General features: G+C 35.7%; 1 protein-coding gene across 1 annotated transcript; it reads right to left on the reverse strand.

Moving 5' to 3' along the window:
* On the reverse strand, positions 1-26,356 carry LOC117326037 (centromere-associated protein E-like). The gene is made up of 25 exons (XM_033882622.1): positions 26,304-26,356; positions 25,544-25,625; positions 24,963-25,054; positions 24,109-24,198; positions 23,530-23,648; positions 22,803-22,913; positions 22,569-22,653; positions 22,171-22,238; positions 20,691-20,744; positions 20,237-20,367; positions 19,834-19,966; positions 19,118-19,234; positions 18,673-18,786; positions 18,021-18,096; positions 17,600-17,789; positions 15,283-15,406; positions 10,411-15,006; positions 8,456-8,806; positions 7,396-7,452; positions 6,362-6,442; positions 5,801-5,984; positions 5,120-5,240; positions 3,639-3,730; positions 2,864-3,095; positions 1-1,533 (listed from the first exon to the last, which is right to left on the reverse strand). The coding sequence occupies exons 2-25, from the start codon at positions 25,588-25,590 to the stop codon at positions 1,290-1,292; spliced, it is 7,509 nt and encodes a 2,502-aa protein (XP_033738513.1). The 5' UTR covers positions 25,591-25,625; positions 26,304-26,356; the 3' UTR covers positions 1-1,289.
* Positions 26,357-26,496: the final 140 nt, after the last annotated feature.

Raw genomic sequence — 26,496 nt, forward strand, 5'->3', positions numbered from 1 at the left:
GTCACGATATTAATGCTTTTCTGCGACATCATTGGTAAAAATTCTGAAGTGTCTACCTTCCTTAAAGGTCAGTAATCTAGGATTATCTTAACATTTATACCATTAACATGCCATATATGTATTGAAAAAAGCTAACCCTAACCCTACCTACTTACTTGGGACCAGAGAGAGTTCTTGTGTGTTTGGTTTGGGGTGCTTTTATGTACCAAAAATTTAGAAAATATAAATACGAAGGAGCAATCAGACAGATGTTTGTACAAAATATTTTAATATTTATCTATATCAAATATATTGTGAGCAGCATGTACAAGGAATCCTGTATCAGTTCCTGGTTTTGTAGAAGAGTTTGTAGTAGTGACCTCGATCACAAACCTGATACAGCTTAATACTTACCCTAGCAGAGTGTTAAATACATCACATCGACTGACAATCTAATTATAATCAGATCTCTCATTTTAACTAATTAACAACTAATTGGAGTATTAGAATAAATGCATATATTTTGATTCCCTTTCAAAATAGCTCAACATTTTAAATTCATAATTGCATGATAAACACATAACTTAAATAATTCCATTTTTTTCATAGTTACTTCTGTAAAACAAATATCTTTAGAATTCACAGTACCCTTTTACGCATATTTTCCTCTTAAAAACCCATTCACACAATATCAAAGTCCAATTCCATCGATTCATCAGCGAACTAAGCTCTGCATCAATATTGAAAGTACAATTGTATATATCAGGCAATAAATCATAAGATTTTGTCCTCAAAAGAATTTAAAATTGATGGTATCCTTATCTTCAGTCCAGAAGGATCAATTAATGTCTTTCAGAAATTCAGAACACCCTGGTATAATACACAAGTAAAACTCCTATGTACTAATATCTAACAATCATAAATACTTAAGTACCTCTCAGCTTTTCAAACAATAACAAACATTCACTGACACGTTCAATTATTTCTCCCTTGTTTACAAGCATTCTTCTACACACATTCATCTGGAGCCAAACAATGACCCATAATCCCACAATTAACCAAGTACAAAACGTAGATAAATAATTATTTCATCGTATTCAGGGATGAAATACAGAGGGACAGACAAGAGAAAAAGATAGACACATCAAGGAGTGAAGAGTCCGAGATCAACACTTAAAAAGTTTTTATCACAGAGATCAACCTAAAACATTCATCCCTAGGGAATCTTTCATTTAAAGTCATTTCTGTACATTTATGATAATTGTCCGTCAATATTTGACCCTTGGATAGGCCAACCTAACTTAAGCATGCTATTGTTGTTTGCATTCATTGTCTGAGAATGGTGTCTTCGGGTAGTTTGTGTGGGGTCTGCGTTTACTTTCAGAGAGTATTCTGTCTTCATGACGAGAGAATTCCGTCGGCTCAGGGTTAACTGTTGGAACCTTTACATCAGGAATGTTAATTTTACTTGTATCAATTTCTCTACTGCCAATTTTTACTATATGTTTTTTCTTCAGTTCATTGTACTCCTGCTGGATTCTCTGCTTTTCCTCACTAAAAAGTAAAAAAGCAAAACAAAAAAAATGAGAACATTATCATCTAAAAATGAAAGCCAGAGGTTGACTTCATATTCCCTGCTCCGATAACTTTATAGAAGGATATCAACCAAAGGGACATAACTCCCTGGAAAAATTGTTGAAACGAAAAATTAATCGTAAACACACAATTAATTTAGATAGTGATCCTATACTAAAACTTTATTTATTTTACAACAATTTGGAAATACTTACTTACAATGTATACCTATCACTCTGCCAGCCCAGATGGAAGTGTAAGCAGGGTCTCGGAGAAAACCCACACATTTTGGCAGATCCCAAATCCGTTATGATTTAATGCCCAAATTTTCATGACAAGAATTATGTGTAATTATATGTGTCGCCTGTCCTACTTTGTCAATATCATAAGCATTTTATATGGGTACTCAAGGATTGTTTGAAAAGACTAATGAAACCTATTAATTTTCATCAAAATCCAGAAATTTGAGGTTTTTACCCCAAAAATACAAAAATTGTAGAAATGCTAGTAAATAGTGTAATGCATTCAGCAAAACATCCAACGATACTCCTGAAACCAATGTTTGGTTGCTCTAGCTTTTAAGTTTGTCAGAAACAGCCTAATATGCAAGAGCTAAACAAAACTTTAATGTTGATTCTTTTGCCAAAGTACAGAAATTTGAGATTTTTATCCCAAAAATGCAGTAATCCATGAAATATTTTAGTGTTGTAGGCTGCACTACCAAGCTACCTTCCAACAGCCGTCGTAGGCTTCTAGGCAATGTCAGAGTAAAGAATTGGATGATCTGCTGGCAAAGTGTTAATGCATGTCAACTATCCAGCTATGTGGATTTTTTCCACGTACTCAGCTTTCCTGTCACCTAAAGACACCTCAACCAATTCCATCCAGGCCAACCAGAGTGATAAGTACCCAGGTATAAGTTGGCATCACTTGTTTCACAATTGTAGTAAAATAAGCAGTTTATATTTCTAGGCACAATTCATGGATATGAGAGCATTATATAATAGAAAGCATGATAGTCATGTGATAGTGAATTTGGGTCTAATAATAATATAATGGTTTGTAAATCACAAATTGGTCAGAAAGGAAAGATGTTGAACAGTGGTACTTCTATCATTTCTATAGTATCATATGAATGTGTTTTAAGCACTCATTGGGTATGCTGGGATATATCTACATTCTGAGGTCACATTACACAGGATATCATTTGATGTAGAGGTCAAATTACACAGACTAGACATGATGTGTCAAAGCGAGGGGCTGGAACAGACAAGATGTCATGGTTTCAAACTGGTACTATTAAACCTACCTCTCCTGTTCAAGTCTGGCTTTGATTTCCTGGTAGGGACAGCTACAAGGTTTGGTGATCGGGTTGTCCTCTAAACCCTTAACCTTATTCTTCAATTTTGTGACTTCCCTCTCAAGACGCAGATTCTTCGCCTCTAACATAAACATATTGTACTGGTCAACAATACCCCCGGGCACATTCTCCTTTGATGAAGAGTTGTCCCCCTTTTCGGCCTTGGACGATGGTTCCATATCTGCAATATATCACACTCGATGAATGTTTGTTGTCAATACAATAGAGCTGTAATCTTAACCGTAGACAGAATGTTAAAATCAAGGTTAAACTGATATTAGGGCCCAATGTATGCTTGTTACCATCAAATCCAAACTGACATTAGGGCCCAATGTATGCTGGTCACCATCTGTGAGATAAAGTACGAGTAACATACAAGAGGTGTAGGTGAAGATTAATTATCATTCCACCCCTTATCTGTCTGCATTGCATAACAATTCTGAAAAAAAATCATGTGTTTCACACAATATGTATGCTTCCGATTTAAGAATTTGTCATCACAGTTTATTAGGAATTATGCCTAAATAATTATTAAACTCAAAATTAATGACGTTACAATAATGTTATTACACGTGTCTTATTTGAAATAGCCGTGAAAAACAAAGTCTTTTAATTAAAACATTCACTAGCCCATAGTTATACTCTATCACAAGTGTTTCACAAAGTGAACAAGGACTTGCTATATACTGCTGTGGTTTATATACTTTGTCCAGTAAGGACTTACATGATGTCTCTGCATCTCTCCGCCTTATCTCCACCTGAAGTTTCTTGATCCTGTTGTCTTTCATCTCAATTGTTTCTTCATATTGTTGCACCCTGCAAAGTAACAACAATTTCACAGAACAATTCAAAATTATTTTTTTTATTTCTTATTTCTTTATGATTTTTTGGAACCTCGTGAACCTCCACACCTTAATCACACAATAAGCAGCTGTTGACTTTAACTGCTACAATCTTTTTCCCCATCAGAACTGTTCTATGATTACTGTAAACGTACATATTTTAGCGGTAATTTTATTTTAGCGCTTTTCGCGCTGGAAGCCTTGCGCTAAATTATGATTGCGCTAATTACTTTTTGTACGTTCTATTTCTATAGAAAGTTCTGTGGATGCGCTAATTCATCATTGCGCTAACTGGCTAAAATCTGCAAATGCGCTAAAATTTGATTGCGCTAAAATAAGTACGTTTACAGTAATATGTGTGCTTTGTGAACAGGGCTACCTCAACGTGAGTGAAAGAGTTTGACTGGTCAGCATGAGGCTTGCAGAGACCAACATTTCCTTGTTTCTCCCATATATCCTAAAACCCAACTGGAGTACTGCCCCATATAATGTGCATAAACTTTTTATTTACAGTAACATTACATCTAACAATACAGGGCCCTTGGGTAGAGACCGAGGGATCCTCATTCATAAACAATTCACAAATCACAGAAACAATAAACAACATCATAGACACAATTCATTATAACAAGTGTCATATCATGTGTCGTATGTCTTCCCTACCCCATTTGACATAGGTATCTCCCTACCCCATTTGACATAGGTATCTCCCTACCCCATTTGACATAGTTATCTCCCTACCCCATTTGACATAGGTATCTCCCTACCCCATTTGACATAGTTATCTCCCTACCCCATTTGACATAGGTATCTCCCTACCCCATTTGACATAGGTATCTCCCTACCCCATTTGACATAGGTATCTCTTCACTTGAAAAAACAGTATCACCCTGTGAATTATGTGAGAAAAATATTTGCTTAGAGGGGAAAGCTGGGAATTTGAATGAAGGAATCTCAAGCTACTGTTAAGAAACTTTCTAATTATGGTAATGGTATAACTTTGACCTTTAATTAATACGAATTAACAGCAATCAGAATCCCAAACACAACAATGACTTTCTATTATTTGATTTTAATCAGTCTAATAAGTAACTGTATGAAAGTCTTTGTATAGATTTTGACCCAAAATATAAATATCTCATATAATTCGGATAAGATGAATTTGTGTTATCTATGAATCTGTGATATCTAAATAAAATCTATACAATTTTCGCAATACTATTATTAATGTTGTGCTCCCACCCAAAGCCCAACCCACAGTTGACTGTTTTCTATCAAAAGTAACGAATGTTTTCAAAAACTGGCAAACAGTTTTTAATCCATGTTTGTGTTAAAAGTAAACATTTTTCTAAATAATACTTACAGTTTGTGTTTTTTGGCTTCAAATTTCTCAATGGTTTGATTCTGGGAGAAAATTTCCATCTTTTTCTCTCCAATCTCTTCCCACTGTTTCGTAGTGGTCTGTTGCATTTCTGTTAGTTTTTCTGGAATTAGAAATAAACACAAATTATACATATTTCATACTTCAGTAGTACAAGCAAAGCTAACTAAAATACCAGAGAATAATTCATGATGTTTAATACTGTACACAGTTGTGTCAAACAATGTTCAGTGCAATGCCAGAAAGTGTATTTCATTATTTTTCTAAATTCATTCTCACTATTACTGATAGACCTGTATTATTCCAATACCTGAATTTGTTAAATGACTTGGTGTTTGACAATTGCAATAACCTATTATTTATTCATGACATCACAATAGTGTTTTACATGTGATGTAGGTTTTATTTATTGTGATTAATTACCATGGTTAAGTTACTGTAAAATTTACTTATTTCATATTATAAGTGTACTCAAATCTTAGCGCACCATTAAATTTTGACATACAGACACAGTGATGAATTCATGTATTCACATCATTCCATACAGAAATGGTACAAAGAAATTATAATTAACACACAATTATGATTTCGCGCAATACTTCCACCGCATAAATAAGATAATCGCTAAAATATGTACATTCGCAGTATGTGATAAATACACACTTTCTGTTTCGAGGATATGTGTCTTCATGTTGTCCATGTCTGTCTGAGTTTTGCCTAGCGTATTCTCCAGCTCTTCAATTCTACTCTGATTACTGTTGTATAATTCATAGTATTTGTCTGCATCTGTTTCTGCTGCCTTCAGCTTCTTCCCCATCTCGCACTCATCCACAGCCTTCTCTTGTTGCTGTAACAGTTTAAGATCATTCAAGCGTGAGCTTCACTTAGAGACATTTCTTTAAACTTGTTGTAGTCATTCACAGAAAGATTTGATAATTCGCCCAGAATGACTCAAATTGTCAATGGGCCTTAAAACAACACAATACTATAAAGATTTAGCAAATTTAGATTGTCTAGGAATTTTGATTCCTTTATGATTACTATCAATTGTCTGAGGGATTAACTTTCCATTTTAGAGGCTATCCAGAGATAACGGTCATTAATCAACCTTGAACATTTAGCATGTTTGAATATCAGCAACTTAATACCTATTTCAAATGTTTATTTTATTGCAATCTCATCTGATTAAACCTGAAATCAATATTTCTCTATATCATTACCTACCTTTTCTAGATCTTCGCAGATGGAAATTAGCGTCTTTTTGTCCTCCTTCAATTTGTTAACTTCTGACATCAGACGAGCATGCTGAAACCAAAATTACAAGCAATTATTTGGGTGGAAAACTACTTCAGGTAGGAGGATGATATTAGAGCTAGATTATTGACACGTCACAAATGCTCCACAATGCATGTGCCTCTAAACCCGAGCTTAACTAGAGTGTTACATAGCAACTGCTACTACTGAACTCAGGATACCTGTGAACTTCCGAGACTGAAAAGCTATTCTATACAACGTATTTTTATTGTGGAAGCACTGGAGAATGTCAGAGTGTACATTGGCCCTACACAGTTAAGATATTATCAACAAGAAAATGTATGTAAGATGGTGAGGTCACATCAGCAGCTCCTGAGATTAGCTAGTTATGTTACATTGCACCAGGACGAGACGGGACGGTATGCAGATGGGTAACACTATGCCATCCCATTTCTTAGCGGGCCGGGCATAAAAACTAATTTTCTATTTATAGCAAACGGTGACATTGACCTTTGACATTCAAGCATAAAAAGCTCCAAAACATAGTAAAGTCTTAAGCTCAATCAACCCAATAGAACTCAAAATATTGTACATAATAACTGATTTTCTCTTCATGGTGAAAGTGACCTTCACCTTTTACCTCTGACAATGAAAAGTGATCACGAGCAAGACTAGATTAAATCTTAGTAGAATATCTGGTCAAGAGAACTGGAAATGTTTTGCATAACTGATTTTATGTTTATATGTAACAGTGATATATCTTGACCTTTCACATCGAAGCCTGAAAAGGTATCTCGAACAAGAACTTTCTTTGATAAAGCACTGGATAAAGTTTTAGAGCAGCCATTCAAATTCGAACAGAACTATTGTACATAACCTGGTATTCTTTATAGTAATAGGACATTTTCCACACAGTGCCCTAATAACCTCTTTGGACACAACACAGCAATTTCTCATGAAACAAATCAAATTTATTTTTTACTGTGCCAGAACCAGAACCCTACCTTGACTCTCTCAATCTTCAAGACATCAATTTTCTTCAATAATTCTATTTTCTCATCCTGGAAAAATGAAAACAAAAATATCAACAACCGCAACATACTGGATTGTTTAAGAAAGAACAACTTGATATCAGGCACCAATACTAGAACCATTCCCCATATGGAATTTACTTCTCCTTACTATGGATTGCCTGTACATGTATTAACTGTAATGTTTTTAAGTCTTTAGTTATGGTATCAAACTTTCAAAAAAGAATTAGGTACTGGTCAGGTGATAGAGTCAGTAACATACTCGTGTTATATTAAGACATCAAGGGCTTGATACACTGATCAGAGAAACAAAATGGTGTGGGCCAAGGATCACCTGTCCAACCATATCTGTTCTCTGTGTATATTACTGTAAACGTCGAAATAAATGCGAGGAGGGAATTTACGTGAACTACGCAAAGTCCTTTTGATTGTGAAAATATCCCCCACACATATTATACAATTTGCGTAATCTCGAACTACAAATGAAGGTGAAGGTGAATCGATTGTGAAAATTACTCCCACATGTTTGGTTTACATATCGAAATCACAAAATCCCCCCCCCCCTACAAAAAAATAAATACATTTACATTATGGTTTGTTTCCACACATTTCATCTACACATCACCCAATAATAATTATTCTGTATTTATTGATTTTAAGCCGGACCATACAGAATCAGGGCTTTGTCTATTTTAATTTTTTTTAAATTTTTCTATCGTTATTTTAGTACATATAGTTCATTATTTTCTGTCTTTTGCTATTTTTGAGAATCGCATAGTCTGATTCAAAATTTTCCAAAATATCTTGGAAACTTTTGGTAAAACTGAAAATTTGGACCATTGAAATAAACATTTATATCAGTGTTCAGAATCAAGATGAAAATCATAAGCAGTAACCAGATTATCATGAAATACCAATATCTAGTTGTCAATGCCTTATATAGATCCTGGTGGTGCTATGCAGGTATACATTCAATCCATTGGGCAGATGATAACATTCCTAACATGCCATTGAGATGGCGCAAGACACTTACTTCCCAAGGTGCCGAAGAGTTCATGTCAGAAAAGTGTGACACGCTTTGTTGACATGAAGATTCTGCCTCCAACTGGTCCTTCATTGTCGACATCTGAGCTTTAAGTTGTTCCAATTCTTTTTCTTTTAAACAAAGTGCGTCCTCACATTCTTGCTTTTGTATTTCGACAGAAGACAACTTTTTAATTTGTGATTTCAACTGTTCTATCTGGGATTTCATAGAATCGGGACTGTCATAATCACTAAGTGATTGTTTTAGCATCTCAAGTTCAGAGCTCAGCTGGGATTTGTCCTCCTGTAGTCGAGCCATCTCCCGCTGGTACTGCATCGTCTCCTCATTCATGCGACATTTCTTTAAAAAAATAAAACGAAAAAAATGCCAGTTTACAGTGCTATAAGATATGGTAAACTTCATTTAAACAACTTTTCTTTAAAAAAATAATAAAATAATGCCAGTTTATAGTGCTAGAAGATAGGGTTAACTTCATTTAAACAACTTTTCTTAAAAAAATAATAAAATAATGCCAGTTTATAGTGCTAGAAGATAGGGTTAACTTCATTTAAACAACTTTTCTTTAAAAATAAACATACCGGTTTACAGGGCTAGAAGACAAAGTAAACTTCATTCAAATGACTTTTTCTTTACAAAGAAGCATGCCAATTTAGTGTTAAAGACATAGTAAATTACTTCATTTCATGCAACTTTTTCTTATAAACAAACATACCAGTTTACAATGCTAGAAGTCATGGTAAAGTGTTCTTTGTGTTGCTATTCTTACATTTTGCTGTACTAATATTGTACGTATCAAAACGTAACAGAACCATTACCTTTCATTGGACATATATAAAATACTGTTTGATCGGCCTACTTACTTTTTATTGATAACCACACCATTTCCATGTGTATTAGCACCGGAAGTTGGGCTGCGCATGTGCGTATTAAATGTTACTGTAACTGAGTTGGCGTTTTATCCGATTTAATAGACAGCACTGACCGTTACAGTTGTACTCTGAACACCTCGGCAGTAATTACGCTATTGTTTCAGCAGTTTAAAGATTTAATAGGCGCCGGTGACTGTGTCATTTCTACACCTGTAAAAACATCAGCCGGGTAAATCTACCGGTGTGTCAGAGATTAGTTCCGCTTGAGCGAACGGGTAGATGAGTTGTTGACTATCGTGTGTACTGATATCGGCGACCGCCTTGGGAAATTACCTGATGTAAGTAAAGCAGTACTTTTTATCACCAAGACTTGTTGTTATAAGATTCAGCCGACAATTTCTTTTATGAATTTATGAAACACTTATATATATATTATATATATACAAAATGTAAACTGCAGATTATATATGACCTACATTTGCTTTACCATATTTATATCTGCTAATAAGACCCTGCGCACACAAATAAGCCCTCCCCTTTTTCTGGAATCATCAATTTTAGAATAGCAAGCTAAATTCAGTTCACAAGTAAGACCTCCCCAACTTTTACACAAGGGGAATTCGAAGCAGCTTACAGTAAATTTATTTGACACTCCATGAGGGGGCTTATTACAGGATAAATATGGAATTTACTTTTAGCTTTAAAGTAGGTATTTATATTTACTGCAGAGATTATCTTTAAAGTTAGAAAATGTCTGTAAGACATAAATGCCCCAACTGCCATCCTGAAAGTGTTGGGACACCTCAACTACTTGGCCACCATGGCCCCTGATATGATGTAAAATTAAAACTGTATCTAGTAGTGATGAGTAATGTCGAAAAATATACATATCAAACGATTGACATGGACCTAAGCTTTGTATACTAGTTTTAACTTTCAAAGAAAGGCATTTTTTTCATAATCAGAATCAAAAGAAAAAGAAAGAAAATGTAGAGTTAACTTTCAATTTTGTGAAAACTTTGCAATATTCATTAAAATTTGTGTTTTTCTAACCAGGCATCTGTTCTTACTTACCAACTGTAGTTCATTAAGGGTTTCCTCGAGTTTCATCTCCATTTCGTTCTTCTCTTTCTCAGATCGAGCTACATTCTTCTGCATTTCATTCATCTCTTCCAGCATGACACAAACACGACCACTTTCTTCATTCTGTTGACTGATTCTCTCTGCAAGTTCTTTCCCTAAATGCTGTACTTTTTCATCCAAATCTTTCTTTTCCATTGCAATTAATTCGTAATTACTTTTAAACTTTTCGAATGCAGCTGTTTTCGTCTGTCGTTCCAATTCTAAGTCCTGTAATTCGGAGCTTAGTTGATTCACCTCCTTTTCACGCTGTTCCAGTTGAAGTTGCAAACCACTGACTTTCTCCTGCAGATTTCCAACCTCTACTGATTGTCTTTCGATTTCTGTATTATCCTCTCTCAACAAAGATATTTCTGTCAAAAATGATTGCTTTTCTTGCACAAGTTCCTCACACTTTGCCTTTAGAACAGGCAGCTGTTCAGCTTTGAGTCCTAGATCATTAATTTCATCTTGCATAATGGCATGTTCATTGTTTAAAGCCTTCACCTTAACCCTGAGCACTTCACATTCTTCCTCTAATGCTTGCTTTGTTTGAACGTCCATTTTTAAAGCTTCCAGCTGAGAATTCAAATGCTCTTTCTCGTCTAAAACCTCTTCTAATTTTTGTTTCAAACTGAAAGAATTCTCCGTTAATTGTTCCTCAAGGGACAATTTTTTGTCTTTTAAATGGGAATTTTCTTCAATTAACGAATTGTTTGTTTGTTCCAATTTCTCACATTTTTCTGTCAGAATTGGCAGTTGTTCAATTTTGAGTCCAATCTCTGTCAATTCATCCTGCATATTAAGGCGTTCATCAGCTAAATCTTTCACAGTGGCCCGAAGAACTTCACACTCCTCTTCCAACTTACTCATTTCACTGGGCGTATGTTTTTCCTGACATTCATTTTGTAAGGCTTCCATTTTTGAAACCACTTGCATCTTTTCTTCTTCTGCCAATTCAAGTTCTTCTTGTAATTTGTTGACTTTTTCTCTGAGAATCTGCATCTCAACCTCTTGCATTTCTGGTTCTGAGTTACCATTCTCCTTCAATGAAGAGATTTCCGTCAGAAGCGATTCCTTTTCTTGAACAAGTTCCTCACATTTTCCCTTTAGAATTGGAAGTTGCTCAAGATTAACTCCAGCTTCTGTCAATTCATCCTGCATGTTGAGACGTTCATCGGCCAAATCCTTCACTGTTGCTCTGAGGACTTCACATTCTTCTTCCAATGTCGCGACCTTACTACTGTCAGTCTCTGTTCCTTCAGCTGTCCTAGCTCTCTCAGCCTCAAGATTCTCTATCTGAAGTTTCAGTGTAGAACATTCTTCCATTAATTTATCAATGACATCGTTTGAACCAGCTGCCTCGGTTCTTCCTTCCTCCAGATCTCTAACAGTCTCCCTCAGCCTTCTACATTCCTCCTCCATCTCAGCCATTCCATTTTCTGCTGTTTTCTCTTGGCACTCGATTTGTAAGTCCTCCACTTTTGAAATCAATTGACCTTTTTCTTCTTCCACAAGTTTCAGTTGATCCTCCAATCTACAGGTTTTCTCTTTAAGATTGTGCAGCTCTAACTCCTTAATTTCGATTTCTGTTTTTCCTTCTTCCTTCAATGAGGAGATTTCCTTTAATAGGTCTGCTTTTTCTTGTGTAAGCTCTTCACATTTCTCCTTCAGATTTGTCAGCTGTTCAACATCAGTCATTTTTTCTTGCATACCAAGACATTCATCAGCTAAGTCTTTCACAGTGGCTCGAAGCACTTCACATTCATCCTCTAGTGTAGCTATCTTCGTCTTTTCATTGTCGGTTCCTTCTACCGTCTTAAATCTCTCCTCTTCATCTTTCTCTATTTGAAGTTTGAGTATTGAATATTCGTCTTGTAATTTTTGCAAGGCATCACTTGAGTTAGCAGCCTCTGTTTTAGAAGTTAATTTTTCCTCCTCCAGCTGCTTAATGACCTCTCTCAATCTTTCACATTCCTCCACAGTTTCTCCTTGACACTCATTTTGCTGTAAGGCTTCCATTCTTGAAATCATCTGCATTTTTTCCTCTTCTGCCAGTTCAAGTTCTTCTTGTAATTTGCTGCCTTTTTCTCTGAGAATCTGCATCTCAACCTCCTGCATTCCTGGTTCTACGTTATCTTTTTCCTTCAATGAAGAAATTTCTGTCAGAAGTGATTCCTTTTCTTGCACAAGTTCCTCATATTTCTCCTTTAGAATTGGCAGTTGTTCAAGTTTTAGACCAACGTTTGCCAATTCATCCTGCATATTGAGGCGTTCGTCTGCCAAATCCTTCATAGTGGCTCTGAGGACTCCACATTCCTCCTCAAGTGAAGCCATTGCACTGTCCACTGGTTTTTTCTCACATTCATTTTGCAAAGTCTCCAATCTTGATAACAAATTACTTTTTTCTTCTTTTGCTAATTCAAGATCCTCTTGAAAACTGTTGGCTTTCTCTCTGAGAATCTGTAACTCTACCTCTTGTATTTCTGATCCTGTTTTTCCTTCCCTAATTAAAGTAATTTCTGCAGAAAGCATATCATTTTTCTGTGCAAGTTCCTCGCATTTCTCCTTCAGAATGGGGAACTGCTCAAGTTTATCACCGGCCTCTGTCAATTCATCCTGCATATTGAGACGTTCATCAGCCAAATCCTTCACAGTGGCTCGGAGTATTTCACATTCTTCCTCAAGTATAGCCATCTTGTTACTTTCAGTCTCCGTTCCTTCAGCTGCCTTGGCCCTTTCCGCCTCAAGTCTCTCTATCTGAAGCTTCAGAACAGAACATTCTTCCTGCAATGTCTCCATGGTACTATCAATTACAGTATCCCCTGACACTATAGACATTTTTTCTACTTCAAGTCGTCTTATTGTCTCCTTCAACCTTTCACATTCCTCTTCTAACACAGACACTGAACTGTCAGCTGTTTTACCATGGTGTTCACTATTGAAGTTCTCCATCTTGGAAATCAAATTAACTTTCTCTTCTTCAGCCTGTTCCAGCTTTTCCTCCAAACTTCTGGCTTTCTCTTGAAGATTCTGCAATTCTGATACATGAATTTCAATATCTGTCTTTCCTCCTTGTTTTAATGACAAGATTTCAGTAACTAGTGATTCCTTTTCTTGTGCAAGTTCTTCATATTTCTCTTTCAGAATGGGCAGTTGTTCAATTTGTAGTCCAACATCTTTCAATTCGGCCTGCATACTCAGCCTTTCCTCTGCCATTTCATTCACTGTAATTCTGAGAACATCACATTCCTCCTGCAGTGTAGCCATGGCATTTTCTGTTGGTTTTTCCTGACTCACACTTTCTAGGTTTTCCATTTTTGAAATTAATTCTCTCTTTTGTCCTTCTGCCAATTCAAGTTGTTCTTGTAAAATGCCCACTTTTTCTCTGATCATCTGCATCTCAACCTCCTGCATTTCTAGCTCTGCATTACCATTCTCCTTCAATGAAGAAATTTCAGTCAGAAGCGATTCCTTTTCTTGCACAAGTTCCTCACATTTCTCCTTTATAGTTGGAAGTTGCTCAAGATTAATCCCAGCTTCTGTCAATTCATCCTGCATGTTGAGACGTTCATCGTCCAAATCCTTCACTTGGGCTCGGAGTCTTTCACATTCCTCTTCCAGCGTAGCGACCTTGTCATTTTCAGTTCCTTTCACTGATTCAGTTCTCTCAGATTCCAGATTCTCAATTTGAAGTTTCAGTGCAGAGCATTCTTCCATTAATTTTGTCATGGCATCATTGCAACCAGCTGCCTCAGTTTTTCCTTCCTCCAGCTCTCTAACAGTCTCCCTCAGCCTTCTACATTCCTCCTCCATCTCAGTCAATCCATTTTCTGTTGGTTTAAGCTGGCATTCGCTGTGTAAAGCATCCACTTTTGAAATCAACAACATTTTCTCTTCTTCTGCCTCTTGAAGCTTTTGCTGCAAATTGCTTGTAGTCTCTTTGAGATTCTGCAACTCTTCGTCTTGAATTTCTGGTGTTTTCTCTTCCTCTTTCAATGAATTAACCTCCATTAAAAGAGATTCCTTTTCTTGTATAAGTTCCTCAAATTTGTCCTTCAGAATTGGTAGCTGTTCAATTTTGAGTCCAAAACCGGTTAATGCTTCTTGCATACCGAGTCGTTCCTCAATCAAATCCTTCGCAGTGCTCTGAAGCAATGTATATTCCTTCTCTAGTGTGGCCATTTTGTCATGCTCTGTCTCTGCCCCTTCTGCCAACTCTGACTTCTCAGTTTCAAGTTTCTCTACCTGCTGTTTGAGAACAGAACATTCCTCCTGTAGTTTTTCCATGGCCTCTGTAGATTCTATTGAATCTGTTTTAGAAGAAGTCATTTCCTCCTTAAGTTGTCTAATAGTCTCTTTCAACTGCTCACATTCCTGCTGTAGCGCTGACAAGTTTGTGTCTGCGTTATCCATAGATCCCGACTTCCGGTAGTTCTCCAGTTCACCCTGAAAGTCTGTCATCCTCCGAGTCTGTATATTCAGCTTGTGTTCTGTCTGGATGACTTCATCTGACAACTTTGTGCATTCATGCTTGATTATCTCCTTCTCCTGTAAAATAAAATAAAGATAAAAATCACCTTTCCTTATCAGAAATCAAAGAGACATGCAATAATAATCAATGCTATCACAGAAATGAAAGAGACATGCAATAATAATCAATGCTATCATAATTAAATTGCAGTGGTAAAGATAAAAAAATTAGGAGAGTTTAAATAGGTGTTTAATTTTGGTTATTTTTCCCCTTACAATATGTCTAATGTACTGTACCAGCTATCTAAATTATCAAAATGCTTTCTGTACAGTCAATTCTGGGCTAACACTTACACCATGCAATTCTGCAATATTTTCCTCTAGTGTTTCGCGCTCCAGATTATGGAAGGTTGACAAATCATTGAACTCTGTCTGTAGCCGGGTGTGTTCTTTCAGCAGATCTTCATATTTGTCTTCCCTGAAAAACATAACAGATTATGAAATGTAATAATCATGTATTATGATATGTAAGGATAATGTATTATAATATGTAACTACAAGCTAGACGAGTCCCAGGCTAACACAACAAGAATACTGTTCAGCCGAACAATATACACCTGTCGATTGCCATACAGTGCTATATAATTTCTTGCATTGCAATCAAATTTGCATCACCTGAAGTGTGGTTAGGTGGCATGCTATAACACTCAACTTTCACTCCATAGTCATTGTTTAATTTTCTTACAGCTTCAGGAATACAAGTAAACCAAAGATTAGTCTCAAACATATTAACCCTTTGCCACATGTAAGCGCCTCTGGACGCCTTTACCCCTTGCCACATGTAAGCGCTTCTCGACGCCTCTGCATTATCTCCATGTAAGCGCTTCTCGACGCCTCTACGTTATCTCAATGTAAGCGCCTCTCGACGCCATGCCGGTTCGGTAAACTTAGACATGGAAAATCCCGTGATTGAGAGCGACACCTATCTGGAAATCCCTGATACTATTTTAAGAAGATATCAATGCATCGACCAATCAGATTTGTACACGTCATTCATACGAAAGTTTTTGAATAAATTAACCTAGAAAGTGTGAGTCATGAGTGTAGAAAAGTGTGACAACAACGAGGCGTGATGGCGGCTGTGGCTACGATTTTGCGCGACGTTTTTGACGACGATGATGATAATTCAGAGTTCGATGGCTTTGGACCTGAATACATTGAGTCAGATATTGATCTTAACGATGTTCTAAATGAACTGTCAACAGATAACGAGTCCGAAAATGAGGACGAACGGCGACTAGTTGTACCGCCGCCATTAGGTAATGTTGACCGAGATTTTTCGCCGATCACAGTAAATGATTTTGTTAGGGAAACGGGGCCAGTACTTCCAGAAACTTTTGATTTTGATACTGCAAGTCCCATTGATTATTTCTACCTTTTCTTCAATGAGAATCAGTTTTCCACCATAGCTCGACACATTAATAACTACGCTCGCTGGCATTTGAAAAACGAAGGTAGATTTGACCCGAAATGGTCGGATACACATTCTTTCGTCGCGACATCGGATATAAAATATTCTAGGCTTAAGCCTGAACTGTTCAAATATTCTTGCGAAAACTTTGAAAATTCAGTTTGTTTCATTTGGGAGTTAATGATGAATCATTTCATGTACAGGAATTCAATGAATTATAAATTACATTGTCAAAATATTTTGAAGTTTTTCTGTTCTGTTTGTATACAGCTGATTTCGTGGTTATGTGTTGTTGGTTTTATAAAGAAAATAGCACAGAATTAAAATTTAAGAAATTCTGAACATAATTGTAACTTACTAAAAATGTCTAAAACAACTATTTCACTTTCAAAATTAGGTTTAGAAAAATTAATCAAAACAAAGCTTAATTTCTCAAAAACTGCCATTGAGATGGTGTATGTATATTTCAGTCAGCGCAATAATGTTGCATTGCAACAATGTATCTTTGCACTATTGGCACAGAGTGCTGAAGTGTTATAACCTGCATGTGGCAAAGGGTTAAATACAATTACCTATCATGATTACAAAACCTACCAAGTTTAAAAGAGACTGGTCAAAAAATGGTAGATCTCCAGACAAACAAATAATGAAATACTGAATAAACAAATGCAACAAGTTTTGCAAAAACAGTTGAATCAAAATGCCACTCTGGGAAACCCAATACATATGATTATAATGCATACCAAGGTTCAAAGAGATCGGTCAGAAAATGTGAGAGATTTCCAGACAAACAAAAGTTTATGCCAGACAGACTACGCCATACCATAATACTAACTCCCGTCATAGCTGTCAGACAGGTGTATAAATAGTAGGAAAAGAGGAGTAATCTTAATAAAGCAGTAAATAGTCACTTCACTTCCACAACTATGTAACACACTGAACACATTATCAAGTTTTACACACATCATGATACCAGACATTTAAGTCCAACCACTTTGGCCAAACAAATGATATTTTTACCTTTGGCTACTCACTGGATTCTCTTGCAGAATAAAAACCAAATTTTAGACAACCAAAAAAGAAATTCCCAGTGGACATTCCTAGCAGACATCCCTAGCATAAGATATAGGCATAGAAACTGTCAGTCACATAAAAAATTGCCTTTTGAAACCCGACCAAAGTCCCATTTCCCAGACTTACAGTTCCATCAGTTGCTTGGTTTTGGCATCAGGACTCATGCTGATCATCGATCTTGCCTCTTGCCTCTTGGTTTGTTCAAATGATCTCTTTCTTGTTGTTATGTTTGCAGGTCTCATTAAAGCGTCTTCTTCATTGGATTCAGGCAGGTCATCCATAGGAGGCATCTCTGACAGGAATATGTCCTCCTCAACTGTTCAAAGTAATAAACTAATATTTAAAACCTTCAAACATCTCCAAACAGGTTTTTTGTCCTCTTCAACTGTTCAATGTAATATTCAAAACCTTCAAAATCTCTGACAGGAATATGTCCTCAACTGTCCAATGTCAAATCTAAAACATCTCTTATATATACCATAAATTGTTTTAGTTGGCAAACACAATACAGCCTGGCAGGTTTTGAACATTCAAATTATGTACGTACCTGCGAAGGAAACAGACGGTCTGAAGATGCTCATTCTCTTGTTTTTACCAGGACACCAAGTCTCTCTTCTTTTTCTCTGTGAACAGGCAACAAATTATTTCTTTTCTGACAAAACTGTTCATATTGAATAGAACAAGTCTGTAGGCTAAGTCGCAAACATAAACTGTAACTCAGATTGCCATGTATAAGTTGGACAACCACTGGAAAAATCAAGAATTTTATTTCAATTATAAAGCTACAATCAGAACATAGAGAACAATATACATGTAACCGGATAAAGTAACTAATATATTGATCTATTATATATCTATTGTGAGTCTGGTATAGAGGACTTTATGTAGTCATGAATCAGAATAAAACTTATCTCATCTTAACTATCCAAACTTCAGGTACTGTCAATCATGAAAGAGTCATAGAATGATAAAACACCTGTACTGTATCCAATACTAAATGAATTATAAATGAACAAATGTACCTTCTCTTAACTCCTTAAATGTGGTATTATTCATGTGATAACAAGAAAACCAGTAATCTATGAGGCCCATTTTCCTCCTTATTTTACACTTTTGCTGCTCAGATTCCCAATTTCTGCCAGGTGGAAATTTCACAAAAAGGCAAGGAAAAACACTAGACAACAAGTATTTGATGATACCTTGGCTTGACTTTGTGTGGGGCCTGACTGGATAATAAATTTTTTCAGCTTGTTTATCTGTGTTTCCATCTGCTCCAGACTTTTCTTTAGGTCCTGGTTTTCAATCTTCCCAAGCTACAGGCATGAAATGAAAACTAGAATTAACCATATTTTTTTTTCCTGAAAAATGGATAACCAACTTTATTGATTTAGCTTTCTGACCAACAATGCTGTTAACAGCATTAAAAATAAAATAGTTACAATGAAACAAAATATTTTTGAGCGTCTCAATGTTTGTGGATTCCAATAAATATAAATTTGACAATATTTATTTATTGTATTTATTGCCTCAAAACTCTCAGAAAACAGCTGATGTATTTTTTGATATTAATAATTAATTCACAGAGTTTGAAGATTAAGAGTACAATGAAATTTTTCATAAATTCTTCAGTTTGGGTTTACATACCTCATTTACTTGTTGCTGGTGGTGAATCTCTTTCTGGTATTTCTTCAGCATAGCTGCCTCCGACAGAACCTCGTTTGCCATGGCCTTGTTCTTGATTTTTTTGGCTTGTGATGCAAACTGCATGGAGTGCAATTAGAACAGTCAAATCTTGTTTACTCAATTTCATCATTAAGCAGTCATAAAAATGTAGAAGCAAAACTGCTCCCTTAGACTGTTAACATCAGCAAATCTATTTCTGTTACCACGGCAAAAATCTAATGATCAATTGTCAAATGAAATTAATAAATCAGAAATCTTTCCATTGTTGTTTAGTGCTGATAACCGATTGATCTCCTTTTTGTGAAGTATTCTTTGCTTTGCTTTGTTACTATACCTCAAAGAACGAGTCAATTTGTTTTGAGATTATCCCCAATTATGTGAGGATACTATCCCTCAAAGAAAGATAGTCAATTGGTTTTGAGACTATCCCTCATTATTTGAGGATACTCCCTTAAAGAAAGATAGTCAATTGGTTTTGAGACTATCCCTTAAAGAAAGATAGCTGATTGGTTTTGAGACTATCCCTCATTATGTGAGGGTACTATCCCTCAAAGAAAGATAGTCAATTGGTTTTGAGACTATCCCTCATTATGTGAGGATACTATCCCTAAAAGAAAGATAGCTGATTGGTTTTAAAACCATCCCCAAACATAAACTACTGAGATGGCGAGACCTACCCTGAGTGTACTGTGGGATTCCTCTAAGGAAGCAGGTGTGATGGTGGCAATTATGGCTGTTTTGGAATTCCCTCCTAGCGAGACTTGCAATATCCTGGTTAATTTAGAGTCACGGTAACTTATATGTTGGTTGCTGGAAGAGAATAAGTTGAGAGCTTCAGTATCATCAGATGTTTTGGACTCAGTCCAAGAATCACAGGATTAACAGGTAAATTTTTTTTTATTTTAAAGAGCATGAACCACCAAATTGCTTAATTAAGCATATTTTGTTTATACAGATAAATTAAATATCTTTTGTCTTTTCTCTCACTTAACTGATAGTCAAATCCGATTACACTAGATTCACAAAGTGGTCACAAAAGGCTCCAACTGACACAATAAATGGGGAGGTAATTATTCCTACCTCACTCCATCACTGAGTTTGCTTATGACTTGTCCAAGTATGAGAAGACTTTTGTTGATAGAGCAGCCTTCACGAAGACGATCTCCAGAGTTTTCTCCAGCTTTTTCTGAACCAGCAAGGTCTACAAAGTTCTGCACAAAACAAAGGACAAATGTTGTATCATTTCAACAAATTTTTTATATGGTTGGTCCACAAATGGTGTAAAAAAAATCTCAACAAGACAAACATTTGCTACATCCTACAACCCCATACTCCTAAAATGTTTTCATTAGACTGAAGATATGTTTATAAAATATATGAGTTGGCTTCGTAACAAGTAATTAGCCAGTGACCTTAAGCTACCTTTAGTACGAACCCCCAACTCTGTACAAAATGCAGTACCAAAATTGTCATAAGGGCTGAAAACTTTGGTGCTGTGTAGTTTACTGCCACCACATACTCTGTGGTTACTTACCAAATGAGCTACCATGACCGCTTGTTCGTCCCCTTTTTCTCTGCTCTCAATGATCTAAAGTGAAAAAGGTTAAAGAAATAGACATCAAGTTATATTTTGATCGCAAATATGACTAATTTCCATGATAACTGGATTAAATACGAATTTAGTATAACCTGTCTAAGTTAAGCTAAGCGAGAGGACCACGAGAAATTTAAAATTTGAAGTTGTTATATACTGCTTGCAGCTTTATCACATTAATGTTGCCGTCTCAAAGCAGTTAACAAGTATTATCCCATAACTACGCTTGTTTCACAACTGATATGGCACATGATAAAATTTGTAGCAGTGTGTACTTGTTTTTGTTTACACACCGCAGTGTGTAACCACTTTCTAAGCCTCTGATTGGTCATTTGTGACCCCCAACAAATCCTCAGACTATTTGTACTACTCTCACTTTTTCTTTTTTTGTCATCTGTCTTCAAAAGATCAGCATGGACACGTTTTGTGGATTTGTTGGTGGTCAACATTAGCATAACTGATGAAAGGGGTGTCCTCATAGAAATGTCGATTAACCTGGGGTTTGGGTCTTACGAAATACAATTTGATGATGGTAAAATAGACAACGCATGCAAGAGAGATATTGCATCGATAATTAAAGGCCTAGCGAACCAAAACTGACACCCCACCTCCCCCTTGATTCTCGATATGCAGTGGACCCCGATAGCCATGAATGAATTATCAAAACAATGAACAAATGTAATACAAAATGGTTAAATCGCTGTCTGTAATCGTAGTCATTAGAATGAAATGGTCGCGGTATCTAACTTAGGCCTAAGCAATATATAATACAGAAGATATGAGTTGTGCTTCTAAAATAGATCATAAGCTTCCGTTCATAGCGACCTATATTTTGTCACTTAGTGATTCGGTTCACGGAATTTAGTTGCTACGTTGGGAGAATTTGAACTTGACAAGCTTACATTTGTAAATAAGAAGCTATGGGATAAACAAGTTCCCCTCGTGACGACTGTTGATCATTGTTGAAAATGAATGCTAAAAGCTTGTGTCTTTTAAAAATTAGAAAATTAACTAACTCAAGTTGGATAAAAATGATAAACAATCTCCACTCGTTGGGGAACCTCTATTTACCCATGGTTATCAGGGCTTCAGGTATTCGGCATTGTCCCTCACAACTCGCTGGAAGGCATAGAGCTGGAGCTGCCATTCAGGCTCATCACCTTGAACACAACATGTCCAACACTGCTCTACTACATACAAATTTACAGCTGAGTCGAATGGACTACAACCCAGTTAAGTATTTTGTTCAAGGACACAACACAGTGACCCTTAAATCACCAGCCATACATCCTACAACTAGACTACCATGCTTCCAGTGTATACTAGAGTATCATTTCGTCACTAAGGAAACCCTTGAAAGGAAAAGTTTCCAGTCAGATTTTAGTGAGAATTACAAACTGTGACACTGTGATATACTTACAATACGTATGATACAATGGGATCGAGAACTGCGGTCATTTTGTTTGGTTTCTGCCATATGACGTCGGTCTGCAAGGAAAGCAAGATTTAATTAGAAATTACAGTAAATTCTATCAAAAGTTTCAAATAAATATAACTCACTACAATAAACATCAAAATTAGAAGAAAATAAGGTATCATATACATTATAAACAAAGGTGGTTCTATGAAAATAAATCCATGGAAAGAGACCCAAAAGAAAGTTCAGTAAAGACACATTCCCTCCTGGTCCCACAAAAAACTATGATAATTCTACTGAAATAATTCTTTATTTTTTCTCTTTTTCTTTGACTTTTGACGTGAAATCCTGTATTTAATACAGTTACCAGAACCATGATCCTGACATCAGGTGTTACTTACTGTCGCCCTTCTGTATGATGGCTAGCACGTCGTTACTGTTACTCACTAATTCTTCCTTTACACCTGTTACTTGGATGTTCTTTTCCTGAAACCGAACACAAACGCTATAGTACATTGCTACTCTTAGCACTCCATTAAATGTTTTTCTCTCATAGCCATCCAGTCTTAAATCAAGTAGCAGTAAATGGACACTATTATTATTATTATTTATTTGGGCCTTACAAAAGATCATACCTGATCCTCTTGTATCTTAATAACTTTCTCCTCGGAGGACAGCAGGTCGGTCACCTTCTCATTGTAGATTTCCATGTAGGCCACACGTATCAGGAACTCCCGATGGTGTGACTGTAATAAAAAGCCAAGCGTGACATCCAGCCATTCTGAAAGTTAACCAATGATGCAGTTTCTGCCACACAATGAAATACTGTTCAATAGTCTTCCATGATGGTCAGTCTCAGGTTGTTCCTTGTTTTATGGCCGAAGTTTTCCTGAACATGCCTGATTCTTCAACTTAGGAGTTGAAGAGGGGTGGGGGTCTTAGTGAATTTTTTTTATTCGATTCTCTTAACTTTGAAATATTACATTTTAGGTGAATCACTTAAAGATCAGGAATGCTTATTGTAGAAACAGCCATCTTATCAAGTGAACTTAGGAAACACTGAACACCTTTTCACCCTCTTCTCTTTATGTCTTCTAACTTAAAATGTGTGTTTCGACAAAAGCAAAATAAAGCACAAATCAAAAAAGTAAAAAATATACATATTATGTCTCAGCTATGACTTTGAAAATATATAGACCACAGTGACCTACAGTTGATATACCATCAGATATAGAGTTCTCCGTTGACACATCAATATCCCTTGGGTGGGATTTATAGCATTAAGAAGTGGAGTTAAAAAAGTTTTAAACATCATCATTGCTATCATTGAAAACAAAGTCAACAAAATGAAATTGAACTTACAGCCTCTATTATGGCAAATATTTCCTCCACAGATAGTGTGATAATTCCTTTCTGCATAGCACTCCCGGACATAGTGAACGTCTTCCCTGAGGAACTCTGACCATAGGCAAATATTGTTCCTACAAAACATTTCACAAATATTGTTTACTTTCAAAACCAACTGAAAATGAAATATGATACAAATTCTACACATTACTTTTGTTACAATATTTGCAAAATAAGTTGTATATCAATTCTTATCACTCTTGTTGGCCTGGAGAAATACACATAGGGCCTTACTGCGACAGGAGACAGAAGTACTTGGACTCCAGGAGAAAACAGGGGGAAACCAATGTTAGTTATTGGACAGGTGCCCCCCCCTTTCAGGTATTATCAGGGAATCTAAGCCTGATTGCCAAGACGAGTACATGAACACTGACACACAACTGACCAAGATTTTGTTTATCATTTTCAGTCATTTGGTTTTTCTAAATTTCTCTTCAATATTAGGGTCATTATTCAATTTTTAAAACATTTAAAATCATTTTCAAATTTCCACATATAAAGCTTTGTAGAGACAAATTTTTTGTTCAATTTTACCATTAAATCCCTGTACAGCATCCGCAATTATCGGTTTACATACTTCCTCAAAGATGTCATAGGTTGTCATCAATTCATCAAATATACGGTCTGAAAATAAATACAACAAAAAAATATATACTTTCTGAAAGCAAATGTAACACAATTGGTTTTGTTTTGATAAAAATCTAATCTTAAAGCATCATTTCATTTTTTTTTTCATAGTTAAAAGAACAAAATAACTTAAAGAAATTATAATCTCTTACTTGAAGATTTCTACTTCAGAAAAAACTGTACAGTAAAATTAGAAATTTCTCCATCATATCAGCTGACAATATAATGCTGTTGGAATGTTCCAAATTGGTAGACAGTTTAAACACCCTAGCCAAAGGTTCAGCTTGAATTACTCTGTTTATTCTTTATATACTTAAAACATGACATATAAGTATTATATTCCAAGATAGTATATGTCGTTTTAATAATCAAGCTGAATTCACACATTTACTGAGTCTAACACAGCTGTTGTTTTCTGATCCACAAACAGTACCTATGAAAAACAACTGAGAGAAAGGGCTTTGCCCTGGTCCATATTGTGTGGGTACCGTATTGGTCCACTGATCATGAGTATCATAACCAGTTTGGTTACTATTGAAAATCTTTAGAGAGTACCTAGTCTGCACAATTTGGAAAATGCATAACTAACACAGAAAAGAATTGATATTTTCCCACATAAATGTGATAACATTCAGAGGCGGGTCTACTCAATACAATTCTATAATCTGTTCAAATATACATCTCAAAGGTGCACTACTCTGCACCATGGGACAATGTTACTTGGCTCTAAAATGCCGTATTTTATTGTTACAACAGTTTACCAAATGTATAAGGTGTCCCCAGCTTTCCTACTGCCTCTGTTGGCTTGATGGTGTCCTCATGTACAGTCCAATGGTCCACCATCCCGGTCTCCCTGTAACCAACAATACAATATAATATACAAATATGTATACAATATACATGTAAAATGAGTAATATATTTTGTAAAAAAAAATAATTCAAATTTCATTTGCATACCTAAGTCCGGAGTTGACATTCGAAAATATGAGAAAGTATATATTACATCAAACAACTTTCTGTCAAATCTGAACACTAGAACTCTTAGCGACAAGATAACTGAGAGGTCCTTTATTCAAAATTTATACAAAATACCGATCAAGTGTAAGTACATGATAGATATAAAGGTGAGTAATCATTCTCCCTTGTGTGAGGTAGACTGATGTCTCAAAACTCAGGATAAGACTTTTGAGGACAACATTTATGATTTAGCAAAGCCTTGTTTAGTGTACACTTGAAGAAATCTGTCTACATTACACATGGGTGACAAATTATATATAACCATACCAAATTTGATGGCTGTACAGTAAACATCTTTCTACATTTGATTACTGACTACAATTACCTTCCTATGAGGGGCCGCACACGAATGGCAACTTTGATGTTATCCATCTTCCTCTCAGTCTATAACTACTGACAAATAAGCACTGAAACACAGAAAAGTTCAAATGTTTTCATTTTAGTAGATATCTAGGTCTATTTATTCTTAAGATTTCTTATGGCAAAATAGAAAACTTCTTATAGAGTCTACCAGCCTAGGATTCTGTGAAGAAATCAAGGCAATATATATATTCACTAAAATTCTGTTGTGAAATTAATTTTTAGTATCATCATTGAATGTTATCTATATAAGTGGATTTTAATATTTCTTGTACCACATGCATATTGCTGTATAATTAATATATAAGATATATATTTATGTTGTATTCCATAGTTTATGTTTTTGCATGGACAAGACAGTTTGCTCTGGATATGTTGGTCAGTTTGATACCAGGTCCGGTTTTGACCATGCATTCACCTCGTCCCGAGATATTTTTTTTATTTTAACAACAGTATACCCTATTAACAATTCATCTAATAGAACACAAAACTATTCAAATATCGCCGAACGTCACCATTAAAAAAAAAATCTACCCCTGCCTTGACATTTCCCGCACTTGAGAAAAATCGCATAGAAATATAACACGTTAGCCTCATTTGTTGTTGGAAGTATAATTGCCAGCCTATGTTCTAACAATATGCATGATTGATTTAAACGATTTGGCAGTTAAGGGTAATCAAATGATTGCTTTTTCGCAAAATCAGGGTACATGTTTTCATTTTACCTATGTAAGAATCCATTTTCTTTTACGAATGGAATTGTGGTTCAAATTTTCCCGGAACGAATTTTGATTGGACAAGACTGTGTACGGAAATACCCGAACATATACGAAGATCAAAAGTTATAGTTTTTAGTTTATACACCATACAAAAATGATTTTTCTTTTCTTGAATTATTAAAACAATATATAGAAATAT

The sequence above is a fragment of the Pecten maximus genome, chromosome 4, assembly GCF_902652985.1.
Source record: "Pecten maximus chromosome 4, xPecMax1.1, whole genome shotgun sequence".
Lineage (NCBI taxonomy): Eukaryota > Metazoa > Mollusca > Bivalvia > Pectinida > Pectinidae > Pecten > Pecten maximus.